Source organism: Melopsittacus undulatus, chromosome 13 (assembly GCF_012275295.1).
Source record: "Melopsittacus undulatus isolate bMelUnd1 chromosome 13, bMelUnd1.mat.Z, whole genome shotgun sequence".
In the NCBI taxonomy this organism is placed as follows: Eukaryota; Metazoa; Chordata; class Aves; order Psittaciformes; family Psittaculidae; genus Melopsittacus; species Melopsittacus undulatus.
Window position 1 is genome coordinate 9,562,600 of NC_047539.1, and position 26,187 is coordinate 9,588,786.

The 26,187-nt window shown below is 47.2% G+C and overlaps 1 protein-coding gene across 3 annotated transcripts in view; it reads left to right on the forward strand.

The window, feature by feature from the left end:
- SSH2 (slingshot protein phosphatase 2) overlaps positions 1 to 26,187 on the forward strand; it is a 92,294-nt gene that overhangs the window by 50,725 nt on the left and 15,382 nt on the right. For 2 of the 3 annotated variants that reach the window (XM_034068730.1, XM_013127439.3), the window contains 8 exons: positions 7,843 to 7,946; positions 12,532 to 12,596; positions 17,204 to 17,325; positions 19,592 to 19,660; positions 20,432 to 20,497; positions 21,614 to 21,808; positions 23,651 to 23,744; positions 23,872 to 24,000. In XM_034068730.1, the coding sequence (XP_033924621.1) occupies positions 7,843 to 7,946; positions 12,532 to 12,596; positions 17,204 to 17,325; positions 19,592 to 19,660; positions 20,432 to 20,497; positions 21,614 to 21,808; positions 23,651 to 23,744; positions 23,872 to 24,000 (844 nt within the window). The remainder of the gene's footprint in view (positions 1 to 7,842; positions 7,947 to 12,531; positions 12,597 to 17,203; positions 17,326 to 19,591; positions 19,661 to 20,431; positions 20,498 to 21,613; positions 21,809 to 23,650; positions 23,745 to 23,871; positions 24,001 to 26,187) is intronic. The other variant, XM_034068731.1, reaches the window with a different exon arrangement.

Below are 26,187 nucleotides of genomic sequence, written 5' to 3' on the forward strand. Positions count from 1 at the left end.
CGTTTGTGACAGCATTTTGTTCATACCGCAGCAGCTGGATCATCTGGGGCAGTTGGAGCTGGTAGGAGTGTGGCACGTGGCAGTAAAACATTGCAGAATGCTCCCTGGGGTATAACTGTCCTGCTCCATGAACCCCATGGTATGCATTAAAGTCTGTGGATGTTTAAACAGTATACAGCGCAAGAAGAATGTCGCATAAGGATTTAATCTGGGAATGTCTTGACTTGGAGACCTGGAAGCCTTTGGGGACTATCATGTAAAACAAATTCCTTTCACGGTCTCACTTCCGGTCTGGGTCTCTTGCTTTAAAAAGTGCAAAGAATCAGATTTCTTCTGTAAACACCCAGTGCTGGATTTCTTAATAAGCATCCCAATTGTGTTTGCTGCCCCTCTCTAGCACTTGAAGTGCTATGCTTGGGCTGGATTAAAAGTGATCTGGTGCATATCTTCAGTCTCGAGTTCAAGCTCTGTTTGCATGACTTGTTTTACTGCTGCTTTTTGGAGTATTCTTACTTCTCTCTAGCTGGATTCTCTAAAGCCAGCGTGGGGTTGACTGTGGGCCACCCAGTATATGGCTTGTTGGGACTCCCTCAGTGTTGTGTAGCCAGGCAGTGGTCAGTAGAGGTTTATGCTCTTTGGGAAATGAGTGCATTTCAGTGTGTATAGCTCTATTCTTCATTGCTGCGGTGAACCATAGTCTGTGCCCAAGTTCATATGCATAGAAATGAAGGGTTACCTGGTGATCAGTGCTGCAGTGGGGTGTCCCACCCTGTCCTGTGCTTCAGTGGTGGCAGCAGTGTTACTGCTAGGTGCATCTTGCACCCGTGAGCTGCCCAGCATTGGCATAAGGATGGTTCCTTATGCTGCTCTGAGCCCTGGCCAGAGGCGATGCTGATGGGCTCAGCAGTGAGGTGACACACACAGGGTTCTCAGTGTGTTACTGCATGAGCACACACTCAGCAGCAGCCCTAGGAAACGTAATACGGAGCTGTCGGGAGCCAGCATGGGCACACGGATGGGTGGGAAAGCAACGCAGAGCTCACAGCATTGGCTCTGCCAGGGGCTGGTGAGGAGGCAGCTGGTGCCTGTGTGAGGTGTCTGCCTGTACTGCCTTTGGTTTAGGCATTCGTATGGTTTTGACCTGGTTCATTCATAGGCCATGGGTGTGTGAAAGGAACAGGAAACCCTCGTGGGCTTGACTTCTGTCAGAAATGATGTCTTCTTCAGGAGTCCAGCCTGGTTTCTTGTGCCTGGAACAAATAAATCCCAGCCCTGCCTGCAATGGAATATGTGTGATAGGAGTCCGAAGGTCATCTTGGTGCTACAAAGCAGGGGCTGGGGCACCCGGAGGCAGAGGAATGCTGCAGGTGGTTGTGGTTGTTGTGGGCACAGCACAGACCCGATGCAGCTGCGTGGGATGAGAGCGTTGGCTGCAAACAGCAGCTGTGATTGCTCCCCTTGCTGCCAGCAAGGCTGCTCAGCACAGAGCTGTCATCTCCTGTGCTCTCTCCAAAGGATGCCACTGCTCTCACTGGTGTATCCAGGCTGCCCTGAGTCTTGCTTGCAAATGGTTTCTAGAGCTCAACTCAAATGATCCTGGTGGCACAAGGGCACAGATTTTCCAGTAGTGAGCTTGGCTTACAGGCCATTAACTCAGTAAGGCTTTGAGTGGGTGTCTCCCTACAGCCTTGTTGGATGACCTGAGGCTGGTTAGATCCCATCTCTGAAACGCTGTCTGTGAGTGTGGTTGCTTTGCGCATCTGAAGCGGTTGCCTTTCACGTGCAGACACAACCATGCTCATCACTGCTCCCTTTTGCAAGTTGTACCCTCTCTGAATGGACCATAACTTCTCACTTGGGGCAAGTGAAAGCAGTGCCTTCTGAGTTCAGATTCATGCCCAGCATCCTTTGGGCACCTTCTGGCAAAACTGTGACTTTTCCTTGTTCTAGCTCAGCTTCAGCAGATGCCCATATTGGAGACCAAAGCAAAGGAAAAGACAACTTGGCTACAGTGAGAAGGGATCAGTAGATAAGTTACTACAAGTGAGTTCCCATAGCAGAGCTTCCTGTGATGATGCCTCTCTGTGTCACTGCGGCTGAATTACCCCTCCAGCGAGCCCCACCTTGGAGCAGGGGAAGTGCCTGTAGACAGTTCCTTTAAAGAGAAGAAAAAGGCACAAGTGCAGATGCTGCTGAAAACCCAGTTGACGTCAAGAGGGAGAGGTTCCCACGCTCTGTTTGTTTTCCCCTCGTGCTGGTTCTGAAGTTGCAGAAGTGCTGAGCAGTGAGCAGTGGCCTTTGCTGCAGAACCACTTCCCCTTTCTCTCCCTGCCCTCAATGTTGTCACCTCTGTTGACAGTGTTACAGAGCCCTTTTCGGTAAGTCAGGGCCCTTGTTTTGCTCTGCACTGGGTTTGTTTCTATTTTGGATATCAGAGAAGCCTAGACTTGTCTGTGAGTGCTGCCAGCTGACCCTGCTAATACAGCTGTCAGCGCAGAGCAGTCCTGAGTTATCCTTGCCTTTTCCATTTCCATGGTGTTGTGGTGGCTTTTTGTTTACTGGGTTTTGGTGGGTTTATTAGTGGCTGGTACTACATTGCTTTACACAGCCCTGAGATCTAGCCTCAGTGTGACGAGAACCAGGTGGCTTTATCACTCACCTAGGAGCAAAGGCTTAAGCTGGAAGCCAGACATTACTCTCCTCTATAGTGTTCATGAATACAGTTGGCAGTTATTAAACCAGGTGCTTAAAAAAGTAAGCAAAGGACATAGGGAATAGTAGGGAAATAATAGGGAAAGGACATAGGGAAAAGTAAGCAAAGGACATAGTTTATTGAAAACCAGCCTACTTTGAAGGTGTAAGAGGTAGATGCTTCCCTGGGGAGGGATGCTGAAGTGTGTGATGCTCTCATCTGGTGGTTTGATGGAAGAACACCTTTGGCTGCCAGACTGCACATACATGGAATCACAGAATCCCAGACTGGTTTGGGTTGGAAGGGACCTTAAAGGCTCCTCCAGCTCCAACCCCTGCCATGGGCAGGGACCCCATCCCACTGGATGGGGCAGCCACAGCTTCTCTGGGCACCCTGTGCCAGCACCTCAGCACCCTCACAGGGAAGAGCTTAAGAGCTTCCCTTCTGCCTATGGTCTCCCCTTAAGGGGCCTTCTCTTGTCGAGGCTGACCCAACCCAGCCTGGCTCCAGAGCAGAGCTGCTCCAGCCCTTGCAACATCTCTGTGGCCTCCTCTGGACTCACTCCAACAGCTCCCCATCCCTTCTGTGTTGTCCAGCTGTATACCCAGCCACCATTGCACTCTTTGCTTGGTGCTGATGATTTAATGGCCAGGACTTTCTTTGTGGCCAGGTCCAGTGAGGGGGAGGCTGGTGGATCAGGGGTGATGCCATGCACGGGGCCTGCTGTGGAGGAAGGGAACCAGCCAGTTTGGGAAGGGAAGCAGGAGCAGGGAGGGAAGAGCCTTGAGATGCTGAGAAGAGCAGCAGGCTGCTTGGCCTGCCCTCCTGTAACTCTTCCCACAGCAAGCTGCTGCTGGAACTGCTGCTCTTGCAGGGTGAGTCCTGGCGTGTGCTGCAGGAGCTGCTCTGTGTCCCCGGCTGCCCTCGCTCCACAGCCTCACCATGAGCTCAGGATTGACGCCTGCTCCTCCTGCCAGCGCTTCAAGTTTGGTCTTTTCCTCAGTTTTGTGTTTTGCAGGCTGTGGATTGAAGGAGGCTGCTAGAGCTGAGCTGGCAGCAGATGAGGTGTGCACTGAGATGAGATCCCCAGCGCTGTAGTACAGATGTCTGCATAGACACCTCCCTTCTTCAGAGCTTGGAATGCTGAATGCTCCCAGTTAGTCAAAAACTTGCATCATTCCTTACTCTCCGACTTGCTTGCCTGCTTTGAACCAGTGCTTCTGCATTCTTTGATTTACTTTTGGTCTAACTGGGTACTGGAGGGAAAGGGTATGTCCTGAAGATGAGTTGGGAACTTGAAGCCCTTCTTTGTGGTGCATCATCCTGACGGGCAGCTTCTTGTGTTTGCCAAGCTTGCACTGGGTGGTGGCTGTGTCCCAGGAGATGCCTGTTAGGAAAAAGAAGGCTTTCTGCTCAAGAGTTGGAAGCCTTCGTGGTTACTGCGCAATGTTCTTGTCATGGGGAGCTGCAGATGGAGCCTGGCTTGGTGTTGAAATCCCAGCACTGCTTCCCGGTGCTGAGCTGTAGCTCACTGACTGTTAAGTGCTCCGAGGCAGCATCCTTTCTATAGGGCTGACCTGGCTGACAGAGAAATTATGTTTGTATTTCTGTAGATAATACATGCAGTGGACTTCAAATATCAAATACCTCGAAATCTTTGTTTCCCTTGTCCCATTGCTTTTCCATCTCCCCCTTTCCTCTAAGGATGAGGGAGGAAAGGGACAGGAGGGTGTGATCTCCCTGCAGTGCCTGTGTTGCTGCTGTGCGTGCTGCGGGCACGGCTGGTGATGAGGTTTGTTCCTCACCATGTTACCCATTCCTATGCCCTGCGGGATGTGGTGGAAGGACTTGTCCTGCTGAGCCTCCCAGGGATGGTGCCAGCTCTGTCAGTTGTGCTGCTTGGCGAGCACCCGGTTGAGGGCTGGGCTGGACAGGACAGAGCCTGTTGTAAAGGAGCTGCTCTGAGCAGTAAGTCGAGCCAGCTGAAAAGTCATCCTCAGGCTCACAATAACTTAATTAAGTGTTTATTAGAATAAAACATTGCCAGAAGCTGTTCAGGTGCCTCTTTGCTTTCCTTGCTGTGCTTCTAAAAGAAGGTTTTCTCTCCTTTCTTTGTGAAATAGAAATTCATTATTCTGAGGGTGGTGAGGTGCTGGCATGGGTTGCACAGGGCTTGGATCAAGCTGCTCTAGTGGAAGGTGTCCCTGCCCATAATAAGGGGTTGGAACTAGATGAGCTTTAAGGTCCCCTCCAACACAAGCCAGCCTGTAATTCACTGTTAGTTATCATTACAGCTGTTTGGACTTTCCTATAAACTTCTTACCTTTCCTCCCAAGATTTTCTTTACTGCTGGAATCTCAGAGCAAGGGCTTGGTTGTGTGTTTGTGTATTATGGGGCTTTCTTTGCTAGGGCGCTGTGCTGGAAACTGATGTGATGTGTGTGGTGTGTCTGGTGTCAAGATGGTGATGCCAAGAGCACCGATGCCATGCCCTCATCTGCACAGTGAGTGTCCCCAGAGCTGTATTTGCAGGATGAGGTTGTTGTCTTCACCAACAGGCCCACTTTCCAGTGGTGCTGATGACCATCCTCTGCACTTGCTCCTGCCCTGCCAGCCTGACCTTGCTCTACCAGAACATTCTTCAGTTGTTCTGACCCTTTGTATAGGATATTACATTTCTTTTCCCTACTCTTACTGAGTAAGGTTATTGCCTGTGGTTAATGGCCCAGGAGATAGATTCCTGGAAGGATGTACCTGATGTACTCCTTAAGTTCTGCCTGTGTCTCCTTTCGAGGTACGTAGCTCATTGCAGAGTGCTGGTGATAAGAGAAAGTGATGGAAGTGAAAAGATTTTTACCCTCCCAGCCCTCTAGCTGCTTTATCCACTAAAAATAGTGCTCAATCAGCCTTCTGGAGGAACCTCAGGCCCAGGATAAAGGATTGCTGATACTAGGTGTTGGCTTTGCTGATAAAATGGACTATGTGAAAACTGGCTGTGACTGCTGGATGCTTTCTCCTGTGCCTCTGTGGTGAGATTGTGAAGGGAGGAGGAGGAGTGGATGTTGTCTCATTCTTCCTCTATCAATTGTCTTGTCTCGTGGTGAGGCTCAGCAAAGCACAGTCTTTTTTGCCCCACTCCATCATGGGGGCAAGTCTGAAAGCAGGAGTTTTCTTTAGGGCATCAAGCACTCTTGAATCAAAACATATTCAAGCTAAGTGAGGGAGAAAGGTTTCTTTCTTTCTTTATGCCTGTATTAAGTTAGCGGCTTCAAGATAACTCTGTGTTTCCCTGCTTCAGACTGTTAACCTGAGAGCTTTCAGAGGTTCTATTTGTCACCAAAGCTGGAAAGGCTCAGTCAAAATTTGTTATATAAGAAAGCTCTGAGGAAACATCAGTGCTCAGTGTGCCCAGTTAACCTAACCTGGTTTGGTTTTAACTCCAGCCTCGGTAAAGATCTCGGATCCATTTCAAATGGGGATGAGTGATATTTTTTCCTTTTCAGCATTTGGGTTTTGTTGAAGCATCCAGTGCGTGTTTGATGTCTGGTTTAATTTTAGGAAGTAGTCCTGGGAGAAGCTCTGTCAGTAAGGGGGGTGCTGAGGTTATAACTGTGCAGTCGAAACATTGGGATGTGCTACAGGCTTGAAAAAGAAGATCCTTCTGAGTGCATCTGCTCTTGGAGCTCAGAGGATCTGATGGGTTTATATCCCCACCAGCAAAGTGGAGAGGTGCCCACAGATGTGCTTGAGGTTAGGGGGAAATCCACCTTTAACATGAGCTTTTATGATTCTTACACCTGTCCAAATGTATTTGGCAAAGCCTACTTCTAAAGCAACCAACCTCAGACCATGGAGCCAGGAGATCCCAGGCTCATGCCATGCTGTGTCCTGCTTTCTGGTCACGTTTGGTTTCTTTGTGATGTCTTCAGTCATGCTTCGGTGTGTGCCTGCCTTTGGGTAGCTACTGACCCGTGTCCCTGGAGCAGGAGGCAGGCAGGCAGCCTTGGCTTATGCTGCAGAGCAGAAGTAGCTGTGGAGGGTGGTGACTTGGCATGTCCGAGTGTTCACCTGCGTTTTGTAACAGGGCATTTCTCCAAATACATGGATGGTTTTTTTACTCCAGTGTTATCATTTCCCAGTCCTCATCCCTTAGAGGAAGGGAGTAAATAATCACATCTGGTATTTGTTTAAGCAAGGAAAAGAACTAAGAAGTTCCTAGTCTCCTGTTCAGTTGAAGAGGGCAAGCCAATGTCTTTCTCGAGGCATCGTGCACCCCAGCAGCTCTGTGCCAGGGACTCTCCCATCCTGTTTTCTCTTCATCAACTGTCCTGTTGACTATAAGAGTTGTTTCTGGCTTTCTTCAAAGCCTGTACAACTATTTTATCAATTCTGAGAAAAGCAGGAACCTTTAACTGTGCAACAGGATGGTTTAATGTGGCATGTCCTGCTTTTTCCATGTGTCACAGCATCTCCTAAGAAAACTACTGGAAGAGGTGCTTAAAATATCAGCTGTTCCACAGAACTTGAGAACTCTCTATTGTCCCTCTCCACAAACCTCTCCTCGTGACTTCAGAAAGGGCAAACTCAAGGCAGTAAATGATTTCTGAATTCAACAGCATTACAGCTTTGCTTTTAACGTATAAGTTTTTAAGTCAATTATCATATGACTCAGTGGTTTCCTGATTCCTTAAGCCCTTACATACGCTAATTTTCTTTTGGCTAACTGCTGAAGGGAGACATTTGTTTCTGGAGGGCATCAGCTGTGCCCGAACCCCAAAGCACAGGGTTAACAGAGTCCATAATTACAGAGGTGCGTGGGCTTGCTGCATGAATTGCCCTTTAGAAATGTGGAGCTCTCATCTTGACTTTCAGATAGAAAATATAGCCATAGGTTAATCCCCTCTGCCTGCTCAGGTTCCACCTCTGCAGGCAGAGTGGCACCAGGCATGTGTTCTGCTTTTCAGTGTTTCTCTGTTGTTCTCAGTTATGCTTTGGATGTTTGCAGTGCTTACATGGGGGGGAGTTCTTTACCAACAAAGTCATTCAGTGGAAATCACATCCTTGCGAAAGAACCTTGAACCTTTCTTGTTCTGTTGCTTTTAAAGACAATGGAGAGTTTTCCTTATTCACTGTTTGCATCTCCTCTTGCAGCATCAGCGAAAGCTTCCTCACTGTGAAAGGTGCAGCTCTCTTCCTACCGCGAGGAAATGGGTCCTCTACTCCCAGGATCAGTCACAGACGCAACAAGCATGCAGGTAATGTGTTGTATGTGATGGCTGAGGCTTGTCTGCTCGCTCTTGTGTCCAAGTTTACCTTTCTTGAGTTCACTCCCACCAAATAACACACATTTCTGTTTGCATCAGGTGTGTATTAAAGCTGGACCTGCCACTCTCAAGAGTGTGATGTTTAATGCTGATAGAAAAAAGGCTTCAGTGCTCTCTTGTTTATGCTGCAAAACCAGACAGATAGGTGGCATCAGGGTAGCAGTTGTGTTCTCAACTCTCCATGATGTCAACTGCCCCCCATCCTACAACTTCTGTATGAGAGAGAGGCTCAAGGATTGCCATCAAAACCTTCATGAGTTACACTGGGAAACTTGAGGTTGTGATGTGGGATGAGTAATGGTTCTTCCTGATCTGAAAGTAACAGGTTTTGATGGAGGAGGAGGAGACTTACCTCTACGTAGTGGTGTGGAAACCTCTGAGCAAAGTCAGTGTGACTTCTCAGACATGTGAGCAGAGTGAATAATATGGAGCCAGTCATAATCCCACCCCCTTTATCTGCTGAAAGTTTGATTTGTGTTTTTGCTTTGACTGTTTGAAAAGTCAGTCTGAGTAATGAAACTCAAACATTTCAGGTTAGGTTGTTTGTTGCATGTGTGGTGCTTATTCACTGGTGATGTTCTACAGGAATCAGATAATGTGGGGGTTTTCCCTTCTGTTGAACAATCAGGAAAAATAAACCCAACACTGAGACCTTCAGACTTCTGCATAGGGGAAAGAGGCAGAAACAGAGCCTGGAGTCAACTTTCTTTGCCAAGAAGTGACCACCAAAAGGTGATTTGGTTTGGTTCCAGGTGCAGATTTCTTTGTACTATGATACCATGCGGCTGTCATCGAGCTCTGCATCCAGGAGAGTTACCTGGTCCACTTCAAAATCTGTTTACAAACCTCTTAAGAATTTAAAGCAAAGGCAGTTAATGATGTATTTCCATTCAAACACAGTATGAGCAGTGCCCAGATTGGTCTGAGTGAAATACATTACCAGATGTAAAGGAAAAGAAATTGTTCTGAAACTTAAAGCTGGATTTTGTGATTGAGACTCAAGTGAAATTGTTGTGAAAGCAGAACCAGCAGTGTTAAAAGTTTATCTTGACCTGTCTTGGGTTTTAATCTCTCCAAAGTCCTGTGCATCACTGAAGCGCAGGTCTCCAGCTGGCAGGTGCTGTCTTGGCTTTACCTTGCAGAGGGTGGTTTTCCCTATGAACAAGGCAAGGCAATGAAAACAGCTTTGAGCCTCTCTTGTTGCCTCATCTGCTTACTACTGCTGAGTTGCATGAGATCTGGAAGCCTTGGTGGGAAGGAGTTTCTTGTCTAATCAGCCCAGAGCTCTTAAAAGCCAGGCTGCCAAGAAAGCAGAACTGGTGTGTTGTAATTGCTTCCAGCAAGATGTTTTGTATTGAAGAGGGTGGCTTGCCTAAGGGGTGGGATTTTTGTTCTTAGAAGACTCCTTTAATTCCTGTCTCTTCAATTTATGGGGTGAGATTTCATGTCCCTTCCTCAGTTTCCCTGCATGTCAAGTGGTGTGAATGGTACAGTATTTCTTTAATGGTGTGTGGAGATGTCACTCAAGAGGGACCTTTGTATGAGAGGGTTCATCACCTTCCTCTTCTGAGAACCCCTCTAATGTACAGTACATGCCAGCAGACCAAGGCACCGAGCAATCAGTGTTTCATCTTCCTGGGCATAACATGTGTGCCACCAGAATTAAACAGTGATGTACTGAGAGTGGCTCTGCTGTGAGGTGACCTGGCTGTTGGCAGCGAGCTGGCAGAGTGTGTGGCAACTGTCTCCTTTCTTGGGCTCCGATAATCCATGCTCAGCTTTCATTCCCGTGTGTGTGTCGTGACTTATCTCTGGCACACAAAATTAGAAGGGGGGTAGAGAGCGGACATAACTTTCCAGTATGAAATTGCTGCCTATGGATGCAATAGTGTTTCAAGTGGCTATGAGAGCATTTTCTAGGAAGGCTGACTAACCTTCCTGACCTGCTGTTCCAATTCATCAGAGGTGCTGGAATCCAGCATAAAGAGTAAATGCATAACAGGAAATAATTAATGCTTACAGCCATTTCTTTAATCATATCATCTTCAGCATCACGAGTTGGCAAGTTGACTTGATACGGTACCAGCTTAGTGGTACATGCTCCCTTTGCTCAGTGGTTGTGCTCTGCCTGGGCTGTGTTCTGTGGGACTATGGCTTGCTTTTACACTCCAACAGCATTGGAGGAGGCTAGAAAAGGGTGCCACTTCCCTGGGGCTTTTGCTGTGTCTGGGATACTGTAAATCACTTCTAAGAGCTCACCCTCCCCGATGCTTTGCACCTAGCCTGCCAGCTGAAGGAAACAAAAGCATCTGCTGGACAATGCGATAGGAAGCAGCAGTCTTGTCATGAATGCCTGCAAAGCCGACAGCTCTTCATAGGACAGGATGTGATATTTTTGTGCTGATTCTGGCATGTTAAAGGTTTTCCTTTGCTTTTTCTTAATCCAGGAAGTTTACAAACTGCCTTGTGTGTTTGGGCCTGAAAATGCCTGCAAGTCAGCTAACACTGGCCAAGGAAGCATTTTCCAGCTGCGTAGCTCCCAAGGCTGGCAGGGCAGGCTGGGGAACAGGGAGGAATGCAATGAACTTTCTGAGGCTCTTTCACTGAGCCTTGCAGAAAGGGTTGTCTCAGAATTTCCTCTCTTTTTTCTAAGTATTGAGATAATCCAGTAGTCTCTGTGGTGCTTTTTAAACTCTGGAAACTTCAGCTCTTAAACTGGTTCCTGATGTTGGGTTACTGGCAGCCATAGGTAGGAACTCTCTGATACCTTGGGAAGGAAAAACTGAAGTGAAGCAACTTTCGTTTTAAGCTGCCTAAGATGTGAATGTCTCATGAGTCAAATGCTTGCTGGGCTCTTCCAGGCAGGAGGTGCCACCTGAAGCAGAGAGACCTTTGCCTGTTGAGACAACAGGTACTTGCATCTGAAACTTGATGGAATGAGCAGCACTGGTAGGATTTTGCACTGGTGTTGACATGGGGAAATCCTGTCTCCCACTGCACCCACAGGAGGACAAGCAGCTGGTGGATGAGCTGGCCTTTCCTGTCCTACCTATCTCCCTACACAATTGCTTTGCAGGGAGGCACATGCCAGCCTCTCCACTGCTGGGAACAGTGTCCCTGGGCAGGAAGTAGCTTCATGTGCTTGTTGGTGCTGGTACATTGTCTGTGACTTCCCTCACACGGCAGAGTGCCTCGAGTTTTTCCACCCCAGTTAAAAATGCAGTCCCAAGGCATTGTCTCATTCTCCATATGCTGAAATGTGTTTCAAAGAAGAAGGAAGAGCAGCAGGGAATGCCGTGTCCTGCGCAGCCCTCTCCACACAACCTCACCTCTGTCCCATCAGGAGATAGCTGCAGCAGCCCTTCAGCCTTGCTGTAAAAACCATTTGGAAACCAGGCACCATAGTCTTGTTGGGCAGTGTTTCCTTTCTCACCTTTCCCTTTTGTGGCACTTCTGGATGCTCTCCCATATCCAAGTTTCCTTATTTCTCAAAGTCCACAAAACGGCACAGATTCTAGTACACTGATAAATTAGAAAGGGAGGTCAGGCAGGTTACTCAACCTTCCTAGAAAATGCTTTTGGAACCAGTTGTGCTGAACACTTGCTCCAGCATTCGTGCTCTTCCCTGTAGTGTTGTCTGAACTCCACTTCCCGGTTGTGGAGGAGTGGGAGAGTAAAGGCTCCTTTTGCCAATCCATGCCGCCCACTGGCAGCCTTGTACTCTCCTTTCTGGGAATACAGATTGATTTTCCAGGTAGCAATTGAAAAACCAGCCTTTTGCTGGAGGTGTTCTCACGTTCTGACATTCACAAAGTAATGGGCTTGCTCAGCAGAGAAGCTCTTGGCTTTCTATGGGCAGGGAGTGTGGCAGTACCAACCATCTCTCTTGTCTTTCAGATGTGTGGTGCTTTGGGAACCTGGGACACTCAGCTCTTCAAAGTCTTCCTAAATGATGCTGTGTGACTGTGATTTTTTTCTCTTGTTTCAGTGGTCCTCAGCCTCACCTATAAAAAGCAAGTGTTTTCTAGGAGTGGTTGTAGGTTCCTGGCTTCTCAGGTGGCAGTTCTGTGCTGCCCTTGGGGGTGGTGTTGGTCCATAAGCTCATATGGGCATGTGCTGCTCAAAGGGGATTCTTTTGTCTAGGTATTAGTTCTGCAGTAAGTAATAATGAATAATGATTTGAAGCATGAGGTAGAATGAGATGTGGACGGCTGCATTTCTGCTTCGTTTGCCTTGTGTTTCAGCAGAACACAGTACTAAAACACTGTTTCTTTACGTTAAAAGGATAACGGTTTAGCAGGAGAGAAGAGCATGGTAAGATGAAACAGGTGAGCACATGGAACAAAGAGCAGCTGACTAAGAGCTGGAGCTTTGTCATCTCTGAGTAGGTGGAAGTGCCCACTCTCCCAGTGACATGTCAGGTTTCTTGGTGGATGTTTGCTCTGGCTGGACAGTCAGGAACTCACATGTGATTTCCAGCTATTTCCCTGCCTTCACCTTTCCCTCTTGCCTGCAGGGGATCTCCAGCAACACCTGCAGGCCATGTTCATACTGCTCCGCCCAGAAGACAACATCAGACTGGTAGGTTGGCTTTTTGCTTATCTGCTCTTAAGGATTATAAAGGTTGAGTTCCACTTGACAAATACACCTGTGTAATTCGTGAAGGCAGTGGTGTGTGTAGGCTTGAGTGGGTGTGGGAAGTCTTCTTTGCAATCACAGTGGTAGAAAAGCAGTTAATTATGAAAGGCTTATTTGGTTGGCCAGTGAGACAAATAGTTTGGCTGGAAGACTTCCTTTAAACCAGATACTTATGCTCTCAAAAAGTACTGTAACAATTGCCAGGGAAGCTGGGTAAATTAGCCTGTGTCCTGTGTAAATCAAGAGTAGGTCTGGCCAGTGTGAATACCTGCCCTTCCACATTAGTTCAGTTGTGTACCTCACTTTGCTCTAATAACTTGTTGCATCCCAAAAGGCCATGGCTTATCAGGAAGGAGCATATGGGATCCCCAGATAGCTATGCACCTAAATTGAACCTTGTCTTTCTGCTTTTCTGGGTTGTTTTACAATGATGGAATGAAGGGCGTTGCTGTTTATAGCATTGATACACAGTCCTACAGACCTCCAGAAGCCAAAGAGTAGCAGTGAGGAATTTGTCTAGGACACACTGAAGTGCTCTACAAGGTCAGGCCTGACTGCAGTGTATCTGCATCTCTCATCACTTAGCAGCCTGAAGTTTCTTTCCTGTGTTGTCTTGGTGCATCTTAGCAACGTATGCCCAAAGTAGGGCTGCCAGCATCAGAAGTGTTATTCTGGCACCTCTGGTTTGCTGAATCCTCCTGGTGCCGGACTGATTGTATGAGTATAGCTAGGAAACAGTCAAGATGACTATGGAATGCATTAACTTTCAAAGCGACCACCAAAAATAACCTGCTACAAGCAAACAAAAGGACCTGCTCCTAAGCTTTGTCAGGCACACCTTGCTGTCATGAAAATTCCAGCCAAAGTGATGGGAATGGGGGTTCTTGGTGCTTTTCAGAATCTGAGCCAGGGTTAGAACATTGGAAGCTATTGAACAAGTCATTGTTCAACAATATCACTGGCTACATTGTGTGATTTGGGACAAATTAGCCTTAACAGCTGAATAAGGACTTTGTGGGCTGAGACATAAACCCTTTTGTTCCGAGCTACATTTGGAATGCTGAAATCTTGCGTGAGGTTAAGTTCGATAGTCTACTTGAATTTAATTGATTCTTGACGAACGAAGGGTGTGCAGGGCTGCAATAGACTCTCTCATAAAGCAGTAGATACAAATGAGATTTGAAATACAAACACTACTGAGAGAAATGTATTCTCTTCTTGTGTTGGCTGCTGCCATTCGGAGGGCAGACTTCACAGCTGAGAGGGCAGCAGAGGAATCTAATCCTCCATAAACCTACACTTCAGATTTGGAACAACTCTTGTTTCTGTTGGAGCTGTTGGCAGAGGTTTTTAGCCTTCCATGGGAGCAGGATTAGAGCAGTGGTACCACTGCAAGAGGAGAATGAGTTAAGAGTACAAACTGAGTGAATGTGTTCCTGTAGCATAGCAGAGTGGGGACTTGTTCACTTGCATGTGTCAATAATAAGAGAAAACTTCAGAAAGGTGGGCACCTGTTTTTGTTTTCAAATATCCCAATGAGAAATGTGTTCTTGTATGAAACACCTACCATCGTGTAGCATGAGAAAGATGAAAGGTCAGCATGAACTTCTTGGAATGTGTTCATAAGGGCTGGTGAAATACCACATCATACTTCTGATGAAACAAGAATGCAGCGGAAGATAAAGTTGTGTTGTGTTTAGGTGAGCCTGAAGCTGAGAAAAATGTTGCTGAAAGGGCTACAGGGGATGACTTGTTCATGAAGATGCTATAAATAACATTCCCAAATTGAGGAGAAAGCTCTTTGGAGCTGTTGAGAAAGAACCTTCCATCTCATTGCAGTCCCTGAAGCCAGAACTTCCTTCTAGATTGACTGAGATGTCTAATCTCTTCATTCAATAGGCATCAGACCACTCGATGCACTCCTATTGTTGGGTGAGCACATGAACTAGCACTTAATGAAAAGGTCGGAGACTAATTTGTGGTCTGATGGTTGTGTGGAGCTCTAATAGGAACTGTTGAGGTTGGCTGGTTTATAATGTCAAGTTTGCTGGTTTATTATTCTAGTAAATTAATAGAACACTTTATCTGCTCCAGTCATGATTCTTTGCTTTGTGGCAAGGCTCTAAGTGTTAAATCTAGAGAACCACAGTAAGCCATGACTGTTTCTCTTAAGCAGCCCTCTGAAAATCCCACCACACTGACTTGAAGCTACATGACCTTTGGTTGCTGTTTGTCCAGCCCTTTTCTAAAGGGTCTTGTGTTAAGACCACACTTCCCATTACTGCTAGCCAAGTTGGTTTAGCAAAGTAAGTTATGGTAATCCTCTTGCTGCTGGAATGTCCTCAAGAGAAGCAGAACAGAACTTGTGTGTGGATGCCCCAAACACAGGGCATCTGTTGTCCATCCACTCCCATTTTAGCCATGTCTGGGTTTCTGTTTGAGGTTTGGTTCCTAATGTAGATAATTACTTTAACCACAAAGACCTTGGTGACTGCTTGCTCTTCTAGGTTGAAGAGCACCCTTTCTGTTTCACTGCAAGCGGTTAGTTGTAGAAACAGCTGTCTTGGGCAGAATTCACACCTTGAAGGACTGACCACTCTGATCCTCCGTGTTCCCAAAGGAATCCCAGTGACTCAAGGAGCAAGAAGGAAAATAAGGCTGGTTTTAGCATGACTTATCCTAAAGAGATGGGGTGGGGCACAGTCTCTGGCTGTGCAGAGCACATCTGTCTGCTGGCATCAGTGTTTGGGTAGTTTGTGTTACTCTTTGGTCCCATTGGACAAGTCTAGAAGACAGAGTCAACACCGTCTGCTGCCTGCACTTGCTGTTCTGTCCCCATCACTAGAGCTGCTGCTCCCTGCAATGCCACTGGGAAGCTTTCCCTGCTGCTCTCAGCTGCAGTAGAGCACTCCGGTGAATGTAGTGAGCTCTGTTTCAGCTGCCTGTGCTGTTTGAATCTTTATTGTAGACTGCCACATCTTGTGGCCAAGACTTCACTGGCTAGTGGGCAGGTGAGGTGTGAGGGGATTTCCCCTAACCTACAAGGTGCCATTCTGGCCTCAAGACCAAGTTATAAAGAACTAAAGGAACGTATTGGGAAGAGCAGCCTACTCCTGAGAGATTCCACACAATAGTTCTTTTGTGAGCTTTTTATATAAGGATAAAAGGACTGTTGAAACTGGGCTCTGTGAGCCATGAACTCCTGTGGGGCCACCAAGAAATGTCTACACAAGAACTGGCTCAGGAGGGCTGCTGGTGTTTGAGGAATTCAGGTTCACTTTGTGAAGGTGTCAGCCACTTTTGAGCTTCAACTGTTGGATCACAAAGAATTCAGCAACTGATTCCCACCACAGCATGGGGCAGGGCTGAGCTGTAATAGCTCCTTCTTGCCCATGTTTGCTTTCTGCAGGCCCTGCTCAAAGTTTAAGCAGCAGTTTAACCATATAGTAAACACAGAGGCCAGACAGTGTCTTGGGGTGGATTAAGCTGTCCAAAGTTAAGTTTTGATATACATGATTATGACACTTGCTTTGTAGGGATGTCATAGTTTGTGACTAAAATAGCTGCAGATGATGTGGAACAGAGTCCAAAGAGTGTTGCAAGGGAAGGCTGCCTACTGCAGGTGTTATGGACAAAACTTGCGATGCCAGGCTCCCTTCCCCAGGCTCCTCACTCACCAGCTGTCTGTTTGTAAGAAGACTTGCTGGAATCACTTCAGTTCTCACTTCCTCATGGCTTCTGGAGGAGCAGAGTACTTCAGTGTAACCTTTCAGGAGCTTCAGTGTTGGTCTGCTATTCACAACTTGGCTGCACGGCTGCTTTCTGAGTGCTGTCAGTGGTATTTGATTTGGGGGGGTGCAGAGTGAGCCCTGCTGGATCTCTCTTTTGGCAGTGGGGTACTTGTGATCGTGGTAGGAGCAGTGAGGTACAGTGATTTTCACCTTCTCTGGGCAATCTGAATGCACCCATGGGTACACCTTAGTGATAGGGAAGTCTTTTCCTGCAGGTGTAAGGCAGTAAGGTTGGTTCTGCACTGGGGAAGCTGCTAGAAGGATTCAAAGGGCCAGCAGGAAACCACATCTGATTTAGAACCTTCATTTCTGCCCAGCTGCCTGGCACAGTGGTGAAGCTGTTGTAGCGCATAGCAGTGTAAAGCCAAGCCCTAGGTCTTTGCACAAAGATGAAGAGTACATTCAACACCAGTCTCTCTGAACATGTAATGGTCAATGAAGCTCTCTAGGCTGGGACCACTCAGAGGACTGTAGCAGCCAGTCCTGTAGCTTGGTGTTTAAACACAGCCTTGGTGGGACAGGGCAGGCCTGCAGCAAGGTGTGCAGAAGGCACCAGGAACATCCCACTGGTGAGGAAAGCTTTGTATAAGAGAGTAAGTTGCTTCTCCCTCTTCTGCTGGTTACCCAGCTGAGAAGTACTAGAGCAAACTGCATCACTGCTTCTGCACCTGTCACTCAGCATGAACAAGTGGCTTGTAAAGGTAATGGGGTGTGTGTTTTGCTGGCTGCACTGCTGATCTCTCCCCTTCCTTCCTTTAGGCCGTAAGACTGGAAAGCACCTACCAGAACCGCACTAGATACATGGTGGTAGTGTCCACCAATGGCAGACAAGACACCGAAGAGAGCATTGTCCTAGGAATGGATTTCTCTTCCAATGACAGGTACTTACAGTGTCCGGGTGGGGGAAGTGCTCGTGTTCACCCACATGTCAAGTGTAGAAATCTCTGTCTGGTGTCCATGCTTTCTGGGATAGACTGCTTCAGGTTTTCCAGCTAATACATTCCTTGAGATCCAGAATTCCCCTTTTATTTCTGAAAAGGAGGTGGCAGATGGGAAGGTGACAGTGAAGGTCAGCATTCCCTCCATTCCTCCAGCTTGTGTGAGGATTTAAGTGCCCTTAAGTGTCTCTAGATGATGAGGCCCTAATCCTGCATCTGCACATCAGAGACAGGGACAGCTTGGATGCAACGAAAGGAAAAACTGTCATTAGAAAAGCTGGACATCAAGGTTCAGGAGAGCAGCGAACAAGAAGGTGACTATCAGGCAGCTCCTCCAAGGTCCTGGCAGAAAGAGCCTGATGGGAATGTCAGGGCTGCTGATGGCAGATCTTGCACAACATGTCCTCTCCCCAGACATCAGTATGTCATCAGGGTTTAGTACTTTTGCTTCCTTCATTTAAATTGCTGCTGACCTTTCCAAATGGCTGCAGAATGTGGCTGGGAAGCAGCATTTGCTGATGGAGGGACTCTAAACCAGGAGGAAGCACCTCTGACAGCTTCAGGGGCAGAAGCTTCACATTTACAAGAGGACACAGGGTACTTTGGGGAAGGGATGGAAGCACATGAGTTGTAAGTTTTTGCATACATAGGAAAGAATCACTTGGATATTCCAATGAAACTGTTTGGCCAAGAAACTGCCTTCCAACCAGGCTGCTGATCACAGCAGCATCCATACTTAATTTCACATGGCTTGGTTTGGATGGTCAGCTCAAGTGTTTCTTGAAAAGAGGGCCCAGCTTGATGCTTCCACTGACTCCTGTCTCCCTTCCTCTGTGTGTGTGTGCATAGCTGTAGCTCAGAGTAGTGGTAGGGCAAGAATAACTTGTCCTTGCATAGGTTGCTGTGAGCTTGGAGTTTGCTATTGGCTGTGATGTACCAGCACAGCCACCTTTGATAACTGAGAGCTCACTGGTATTCATCTCTAATAACGCAGCAGGGTCATTTTAGCTTTCTGCTAGAGTTACTTCAGTTCTGGATGGTCGGTCTGATACAGCCTCCCTTAGCCCACTTGGTATTTATAACTCAATGTGGACCTGTTGCTATGGTCTCTGATAAGCGCCTGCTGAACAGTGTCACTAAAAATACCCTGGCCACCTTGGGAAGCCTTTAAAAACACAACTTTCCATGAGCTCATCTCATGTTGTCAACAGAAATAGCTCGTGCCACAGTGTCTCCTTGTGCTGGGCACCAGTCGCTCCAAGGCATGTACATTTACAGGGCTTCATGTCTGCTGACCCTCTGAAGCTTCGAGTCTCACCCTCTTCCCCCACTTCTCATGGGCCGCAGGCACTGACAGGGGTGTTAGGGCTTTTGGAAATTTGAGAGCAGTCTACTACAAATAAGAGCAAGAGACAAAAGAATCCAGTTGTTCAAGATGCTGTTTTGATTATGGACCAACTTTACAGCTTTATGAGAGTCAGCTTTTCTGTTTGACCACTTGGTGCAGGCTGCATTGGGGTTCCCCTTCCTTTTTCCTTGACTTCCTTTTTGCTTGACTTCTGCTTTTAACTTGGCTTTTTGCTCAGCGTTAGAGTGTGACTGAGGGCAAAGAGGTCAAAGCAGCTGAGAGAGGAGTGGGATTGCCAAGAGGTGTCTGTCTCAGTGGGTTGTGCTCATCCTAGAGGTGCAGGAGGGTGAAGAAGTCAGAAGTCAACAGTGGGCAGTAAGCTGTTACTGCAGACCTACCTTGCTGCTAATCACCCTGCTGTTGCACTACACTGGTCCCAGTTCCCAGCAGCTGGGACTGAGGGACAGAGAAGAAAACAAAGCTGTGGATTGCATAATCAGAGTGAGGACCAAACCACTTGAGCCTGAGAGGGGCTAATCTGTAAAGAAAACCCTTGAGCTGACTGAAGATTCTGAGCCCCCTCTGATCTGCAAAACTTGCTGCTTTGAATCCTGTCTGTTCTTCTCTTGGGTGTATGTTAACACTTTAAGCTTGTTTGACAGAGTATTGCTGTACCCTTTATGTGGTAAATGATCCTTGCCAGACCCCTATAGAACAACACTGGCACTGTTTGTCCCTGAAGCAGCAGTGGGATTTTCATTTTTTTCCTAATAAGTGCAAAAGTAGACAACCATTGCTGTGAAATCAGAATAATAGCATGGTGCTGTAGTAGATGGGCTGACCTTCTCTTTCTCACTCCAGTAGCACTTGTACAATGGGCTTGGTGCTGCCGCTGTGGAGTGACACCTTGATCCACCTGGATGGGGATGGGTGAGTGTCTTTTGTATGTTCTGGATGGATAGGGTCTCTGGTATGAGCTTGCAGGACAGTGTATGGGGAAGGATGCAAATGATCAGAGTCCTAACAGGTCCAGCAGACCTGTTGTTGACCACTATGGGGTTAGTAGGCTCAAAGGCCCTACATCACAGTGGTTGTGTCAGGGAACACCAATAATTGACTTATCTATGAATAAACACGCACTGAGACAGTGGCTTATGTGTGTGTTTAAGCTGGAGTAAAGGAGCTTTTCCTGAAGAGTGGGTGTATAGTGAAAGCTCCTTAAAGGGATCCTATTATGTGCCTCCATCATGCTGCAGCAGGCAGCATTCAGCTGAACATAAAATAAGAATGATGTTTCTCTGCCAAATAGACACCTGACTTGCAGACTCCTGTTTGTGCCAGTTACAAAGGCTGTCTAGTGCAGTGCATGGAATGACTTTTCTTTCCTTGGTAGCTGCTCCAGGATCACTGTAGCTGGACTCTGTTGCTCCCAGCTGTGGCACTGAATTTGTGTTGCCAAGGTAAACAGCACAGCCCAGCACTGTCTCACTGTCTTAGTTTCATTCCTGAACAGCAGCTGCTTAAAAAGAGTTATCGTAGAGCTTTTAGTCTGCTATTTTGATCCGTTTGCTAGCTGAACTCAGCAGTGTATGCAGAGGGCTAGTCCTTGGCTGTTCTGATGTGCTACAAATTATCAGTTAATAACAAATAAGTGGCTTTTGGGATACATTTTTACTGTGCTTTTTTCCCCCTTCTCCGCAGAGGGTTCAGCGTATCAACAGATAACAGGGTTCACATATTCAAGCCGGTGTCTGTGCAAGCAATGTGGTAAGTACTTCCCAGTGATCCTTCTTGCAAGGTGTTTTGGCTGCTTGAGCTTTTAAAGCTCAGGTGCTGTTTTGTGTTACTGGTATCTTGAGACCTACTCAAGCAGCCAGAAGTCTCCTTCAGAGACAGGGAAGGAAGTTGGATACTAGAGGAAAAAGAAAACATGGAAGTGCTGGTATAGAGCAGTGAGTTTATAGTTCTGCTGCAGCTGCACTTTCATCTTGGCTGGGGATAGGAAGGAACAGGGTCACTTTCTTTGTGAAGAGCTGCTTCTCTGAATGTCTCCGAAGTAGAATTGCTTTGAGCATGTGTTTGAAATTTGGGGAATACACACTGTGCATATTTTAGGAGTCTGTGTCTCCACTGAGCCATGTTCATTGTGATAGCAAGAAGGAAAGAGAAGCTGCCTGCATTTTAATTTCCTTTTAGGGTCGCCCATGTAAGAATGTAGAGGCCATGAAAGTATTTCTGGCTCAAGCTTCTTTGCATTGCAGAAATACATTGCCTGTCAGGCTGTCATGCTGCTGTGTCACCCAAGTGATTTTGACCTGGATCCTTCTGATCCCAATCAAAGCTTTAAAACAAGCTAAAAATAGGAGAGGGGGATTTGTTTGCCAGGAGCAGCTGAAGAAACTTCTGACATCCCTTGTGAGAGAGGATGGGCACCCAAACACTTCAATAGAGTCAAGTCCTAAGCCCTTGGTTGTGCAGCTCTCCATGTCTGACTCCTGGGTGTCCAGGGAATCTGATGGCACAGTAGGAGCTGTCAGAGCACTATGGCTCGGACACAAACTCGGTGCATGCTGGTTTTTGGCTTAGGTAGCTGTAGCAGTTTTTGGAGTCGGAAACAGAGGTGCCTCTGCCATCTCAATTGTGAGCACCTTTGCTGCTACCCAGGCTTGTCTTGGCATACTTCAGTTAAGGCATGCAAGCATCTGGTTATCCATGCCTTTGCAGGACAGCCTCCTCCTCAGTGCTGGGGGCTGTTGCCTGTAGCACTGGGGTTTGTACTGACTGATGGGACCTGAGCAGCATCCTGGATTTGGCTGCTGCTTTGTGCTTGATACCAGCCTGAGGAAAAGCATTACAATCCTGCAAGTGTTTTTCCCTTTCCAGGTCTGCTCTGCAGAGTTTACATAAAGCTTGCGAGGTGGCACGGAGCAACAATTACTACCCAGGGAGCCTCTTCCTCACGTGGGTCAGTTACTATGAAAGCCATATCAACTCCGACCAGTCATCAGTCAATGAGTGGAATGCCATGCAAGATGTCCAGTCCCACCGGCCTGATTCACCTGCCCTCTTCACAGATGTGTAAGTTGGGCTGACACTGCTGAGCCCAAGTGTTTGGCTGTCAAGTGTTGCAGCCTCCAAATGAGGATAAGTTTCCACAAGAGATTACTCTTAGTTAGGTATTAATGAGGAGAGGTTTCATCTTCCAAGTAATAAGCAGACCCCTGATTAGGCAGACACCAGCACTGGAAGTTTACCCCTCCGGGGCTCCCTTCCATCTCCTCCAGCTTCTGTTTTCAGTCTGATTGTTTACCTTGCCTTTTAGGCTTGCAGATCTTCTGCAAGGTAATTCCTGTGTTCCTAGCAAGAGGTGAGGTGTATTCTAGTACCTAGGCTTTCCTCTTTGTTGGTTTTGTCCTCTGGTTTCCAGGCCTCTTGTCTCCTGAAAGGAATAGGTTTCTCTGGACTTTGCCCTTACACTGGCATATGTCTGAGCACATGCTTAGAGCAGCATGGTGTTTTCTTTTATTCCTTATTCAGTTAATTTTGCTGTAAAGTGTCTATGTACGGACTTTTGAGACTGTGAGCTCCGAAGCATCCTTATAGGCATCCAGCTGACCCACCTGAGAAGGGGGACAAAGAGCAAGACTGTTCTTCTGTGATTTGTGCAGTCTGCAAGTGTGGAGCAGGACAATGTATAGGTTCTTAGGCTGTCTCCAACTAAACATTTGGATGTCTGGTGACATATGGTCCAAAACAGTGGCTAAGGTAGATAGGTGAACAGTTTGGAAAGGCAAAAGTTATAAGCTGTATCAGCATTCGAGGTTTACAGCCTCTGTAATTAGTAATTGCTGATGGAACTGATACCATAGAACCTCAAAGGTAGCCTGTGTCCAGATGTGATGCTGAGCGTGAGAGCTTAGTTGCCCAGTTTGTAGTAGAAGAAATGACTTCACTGACCCCAGCTGCTCTCACAGATTATAGTGCTGGTGGTTGATTTACGCTCTCCGAGATTTCCTGTTGTTGGAGTTCAGTGAGTGAATAATGAGCAGTGAGCAGTTGTTCAGCTGTGAACAAGTCTTCACACTTGATTGTTTCTTAATGTGCAAGGAGGGTGGCTGAGAAGTTTTGGCAAGTTGTCAGGTTAATATTCTCTTTTGGCTTATTATATGTAAATGTTGTGTCACCCACCCTTCCCCTGTGGCAGCAGTTGAATGATTTCCTGGGGACATCGAGGCAGCGTTCCCTTAATTGAGTCCTGAAATAATGCATGAGGTTAAGAGAATCAGGAACATTGATGATCTTTATTGTGAACCACCAGTTGGGCACTGGTAAAGCAGAGTAGTGTCTGTGCAGTCACCATCCAGGCAGCCTTCCAGGGAAACAGAAAGGTGCTGTGAGATGTTACTGCTGGGTCCCTTCTAAGGATGATGGGTGAAACAGCTCTGGGCTGCTGCTCTGTAGCAACTCCCATGGTGTTAGTCAGGCTATTTTTGCAGCTGGTGATAAGGCCCCTGGCAGCAGAGGCTGGAGGAATGCACAGAGGCTTAGCTGCCCTGGTCTCTCCATGTAAGGAGCTTTAGAGCTGTTACCTTTCCAAGAAAGGTAGGGGGAGGCTTAGATATTGCTCCAGAGAGTATAATGCAGCCTTCCCAATTTAAATTTTACCAAATACCAGAGGTTCTCTAGATGACAACAATGGATTAGGAGCATTCAGTTGGCCTCTTTCATACACAACCGGGAATCTAAACTGGGCTTTACAGTCACCTGAATTTCCTCCAGCTGAGAATGTGCTTGGGGGAAGTGTAGCATGAGTATCTGAGGCTGCAGAGTACCCAATCTACACAATACCTGTTTAAAAGTGCCATGAGTCCAGCTTGTTTCTCCTTCTAGTGACTCTTTCTTCTTGCTTTCTTCTGACAGTCCAACTGAGCGGGAACGCACAGAACGGCTGATTAAGACCAAGTTAAGGGAGATCATGATGCAGAAAGATTTGGAGAACATCACTTCAAAAGAGGTGAGTGGTGAGGGAACAGCACTGGAAGTGCTGTTGTGCCAACCAGAGAGCTCTGTGCTTTATGCCATGATGAAAGGCTGGAACAAAACCTTCACATGGCTTCTTTGTGTTCCTCCTCCCCACCCAGATACGCACCGAGCTGGAGATGCAGATGGTGTGTAACCTGCGGGAGTTCAAAGAGTTCATTGACAATGAAATGATAGTGATCCTTGGGCAGATGGACAGCCCCACACAGATATTTGATCATGTCTTTCTGGTAAGTCTTACAGTGAATTAAAAAGTAAACTTGCCGAACACATCTCCCTATGTCTCGGTTGACACAGAAGCCTCTGGAGGAACTCTGGAACTCTTATGGAGAGATTGGCTGATCCTGGGGTCACATAGTCTTAAGCAAGACACTAGTCCTGTTGCACAAGAGCAGTCTGGCTTCTTGGCTATGCTAAACTTTGCCATACAACACCAGCCAAGCTGTAGACCCTGTCACTAGTCTAGGTCATGCTTTGCCTAGAAAGGTTGGACCAGTGATCCTTGAGGTCCCTTTCATCCTGGTGTTCTGAGACACTAGAGGATGGAAGGCAAAAATTCTTACTTCTAGCTACTTTTCAGGCCTATTTCCATTGATGTAAGACTAGTGTTGTAGCTTTAACTGTCCAGGGTATCCACACAGCAAGTTCTTGGAGTGTGTTTGGGAAGGGGATATCTACAGCAAAGAGGGAGGGAAACTGTTTGGCGAGATCTGTGTAATGTTCAGGTGGAATCACGCTCTTGTAACATGGAAAGCTCGTGTGATCCAGGAGGAACAGAGGAGCCTAATGAAGAATTCTCAAGATAAGTCACTTAACAGGCAAAATGTTTGTTTCCTTAATGTTTTGCTGGCTTAGTTGCCTTTCATTGCTGCTGGGCCCTGTTTAATTACTGCACCTCCTTCTGGTGAGTCAGCATTCTACTGGATTTCCCAGCCCTGCAGCAACAGACACAGGTTGGGTTGGGAAGTCTAGCCTATGAGGTTGGCTCAACTTAAAACAAAGCCATTCCTCTTGGACTTGCTGGGCTTTCCAAATGGAGAGGGCCTCTCCCAGTCTCCTTAAAGCTTAGTGCTGTGGCTCAGAAGCAATGGTGTATGTTAGTGTGAGTGCTCCCAAGAAATTGTGGTGGGGTACAGCCAGGAAAATTAAAAGTACCTACAATGTAATGGGTTTTGTTTTTGCACACTATGTCTTCTCTGGAGAGAAAGACCTGTTCACAGCCTTACAGTGCTAGTCAAAAGCAGTACAGGCAGTTCAGTGCGCTGCAGGGCTTGGAGTCTTGGCTCAGAGTGTACTTAATAGGAACAAGACCTTTACAACAAGGCTTGAAGGAGCTGTGGCTAATGTGTGGAATAGAAGGATCTGCAAAGCAGCTCTGTGATGAGGAGCAGTGCTGCTGGGGCTGGGCACCAGCTTAATTCAGGAACGTCTATACTGCAGGGCAGAGTGAGGCATGGAGCTGTTTTCTTCCAGGTAGAGGCAAGAGCCCTGTGGGATCCCACTTATGGAGTGGTAAAATAACTAAGCAGGAAGTAAGAGATCTGATGGTGTTGGTAATTGTGGATCAAAGGATAGGAGAAAAGGCTTTCACCACTGCAGCATTGTTCTGGTGCTTCCCAGGCCTGAATTAAGGTGATCTTCCTTGGGCAGGAAGAGAGAACTTGAAGTTAGCTAAGACTGGGGGCCAGGGTGAATACAGCAGGGATCACAATACAGCTGTTGGCACATCCTGAATAGCAGGAGCCACCATACTCATCCTTCAGATTGTGCACAGCTCTGGACTTTGGAGCTACCCTGATCTGTGGCTGAAGGCAATGGATTCTGCTGTAACGTGTGCTGCCATGACATGTAACATTTGCTCTTTATCCTGCTCAAAATTGAGATTTCCATCTGTGCTGAATTCTTGAATGGCATCTTCATTATGAAAATTTCTCTTCGGAAGTGGTTCACTTTGGGAAGAATGAGCTGCTTTTTGTGTCAAGAGAAGACAACAGACTTATCCCCAGTAGCTACCAGAATAGTAACACAGCCCTTTCCTGTGTGTGTACATCCAGACATGGGCTGGAGTTCTCAGGTCTTCTCTGGAAGTGCTGTCGTGGGCACCATTGTGTGCCTGTGAGTCAGAGCTCTTGGAGCTCCCCCATCTCAGACACAGGGTGCCTGTGCTTTTCTGTGGGAAGCAGCAACCCATCCTCTGGATGGACACTGCAAGACTGGGATGTTCTAATTCCCAGGCTGACTGGCTTTGCAGGCAGGCAGTGATTATGCTCCAAGGGCTGGCTCAGCCTGAACCTTGGGTGGTGTGGAAGCCTGGGCCATGGGAGCAGCCATGAGCAGTGCTCTTCTGCTGGTGATGGCAGTGCTGCCGGGGTCCCTCTTCTTTACTCATTCATTTGAACCATCTTTCAATTCAGGAG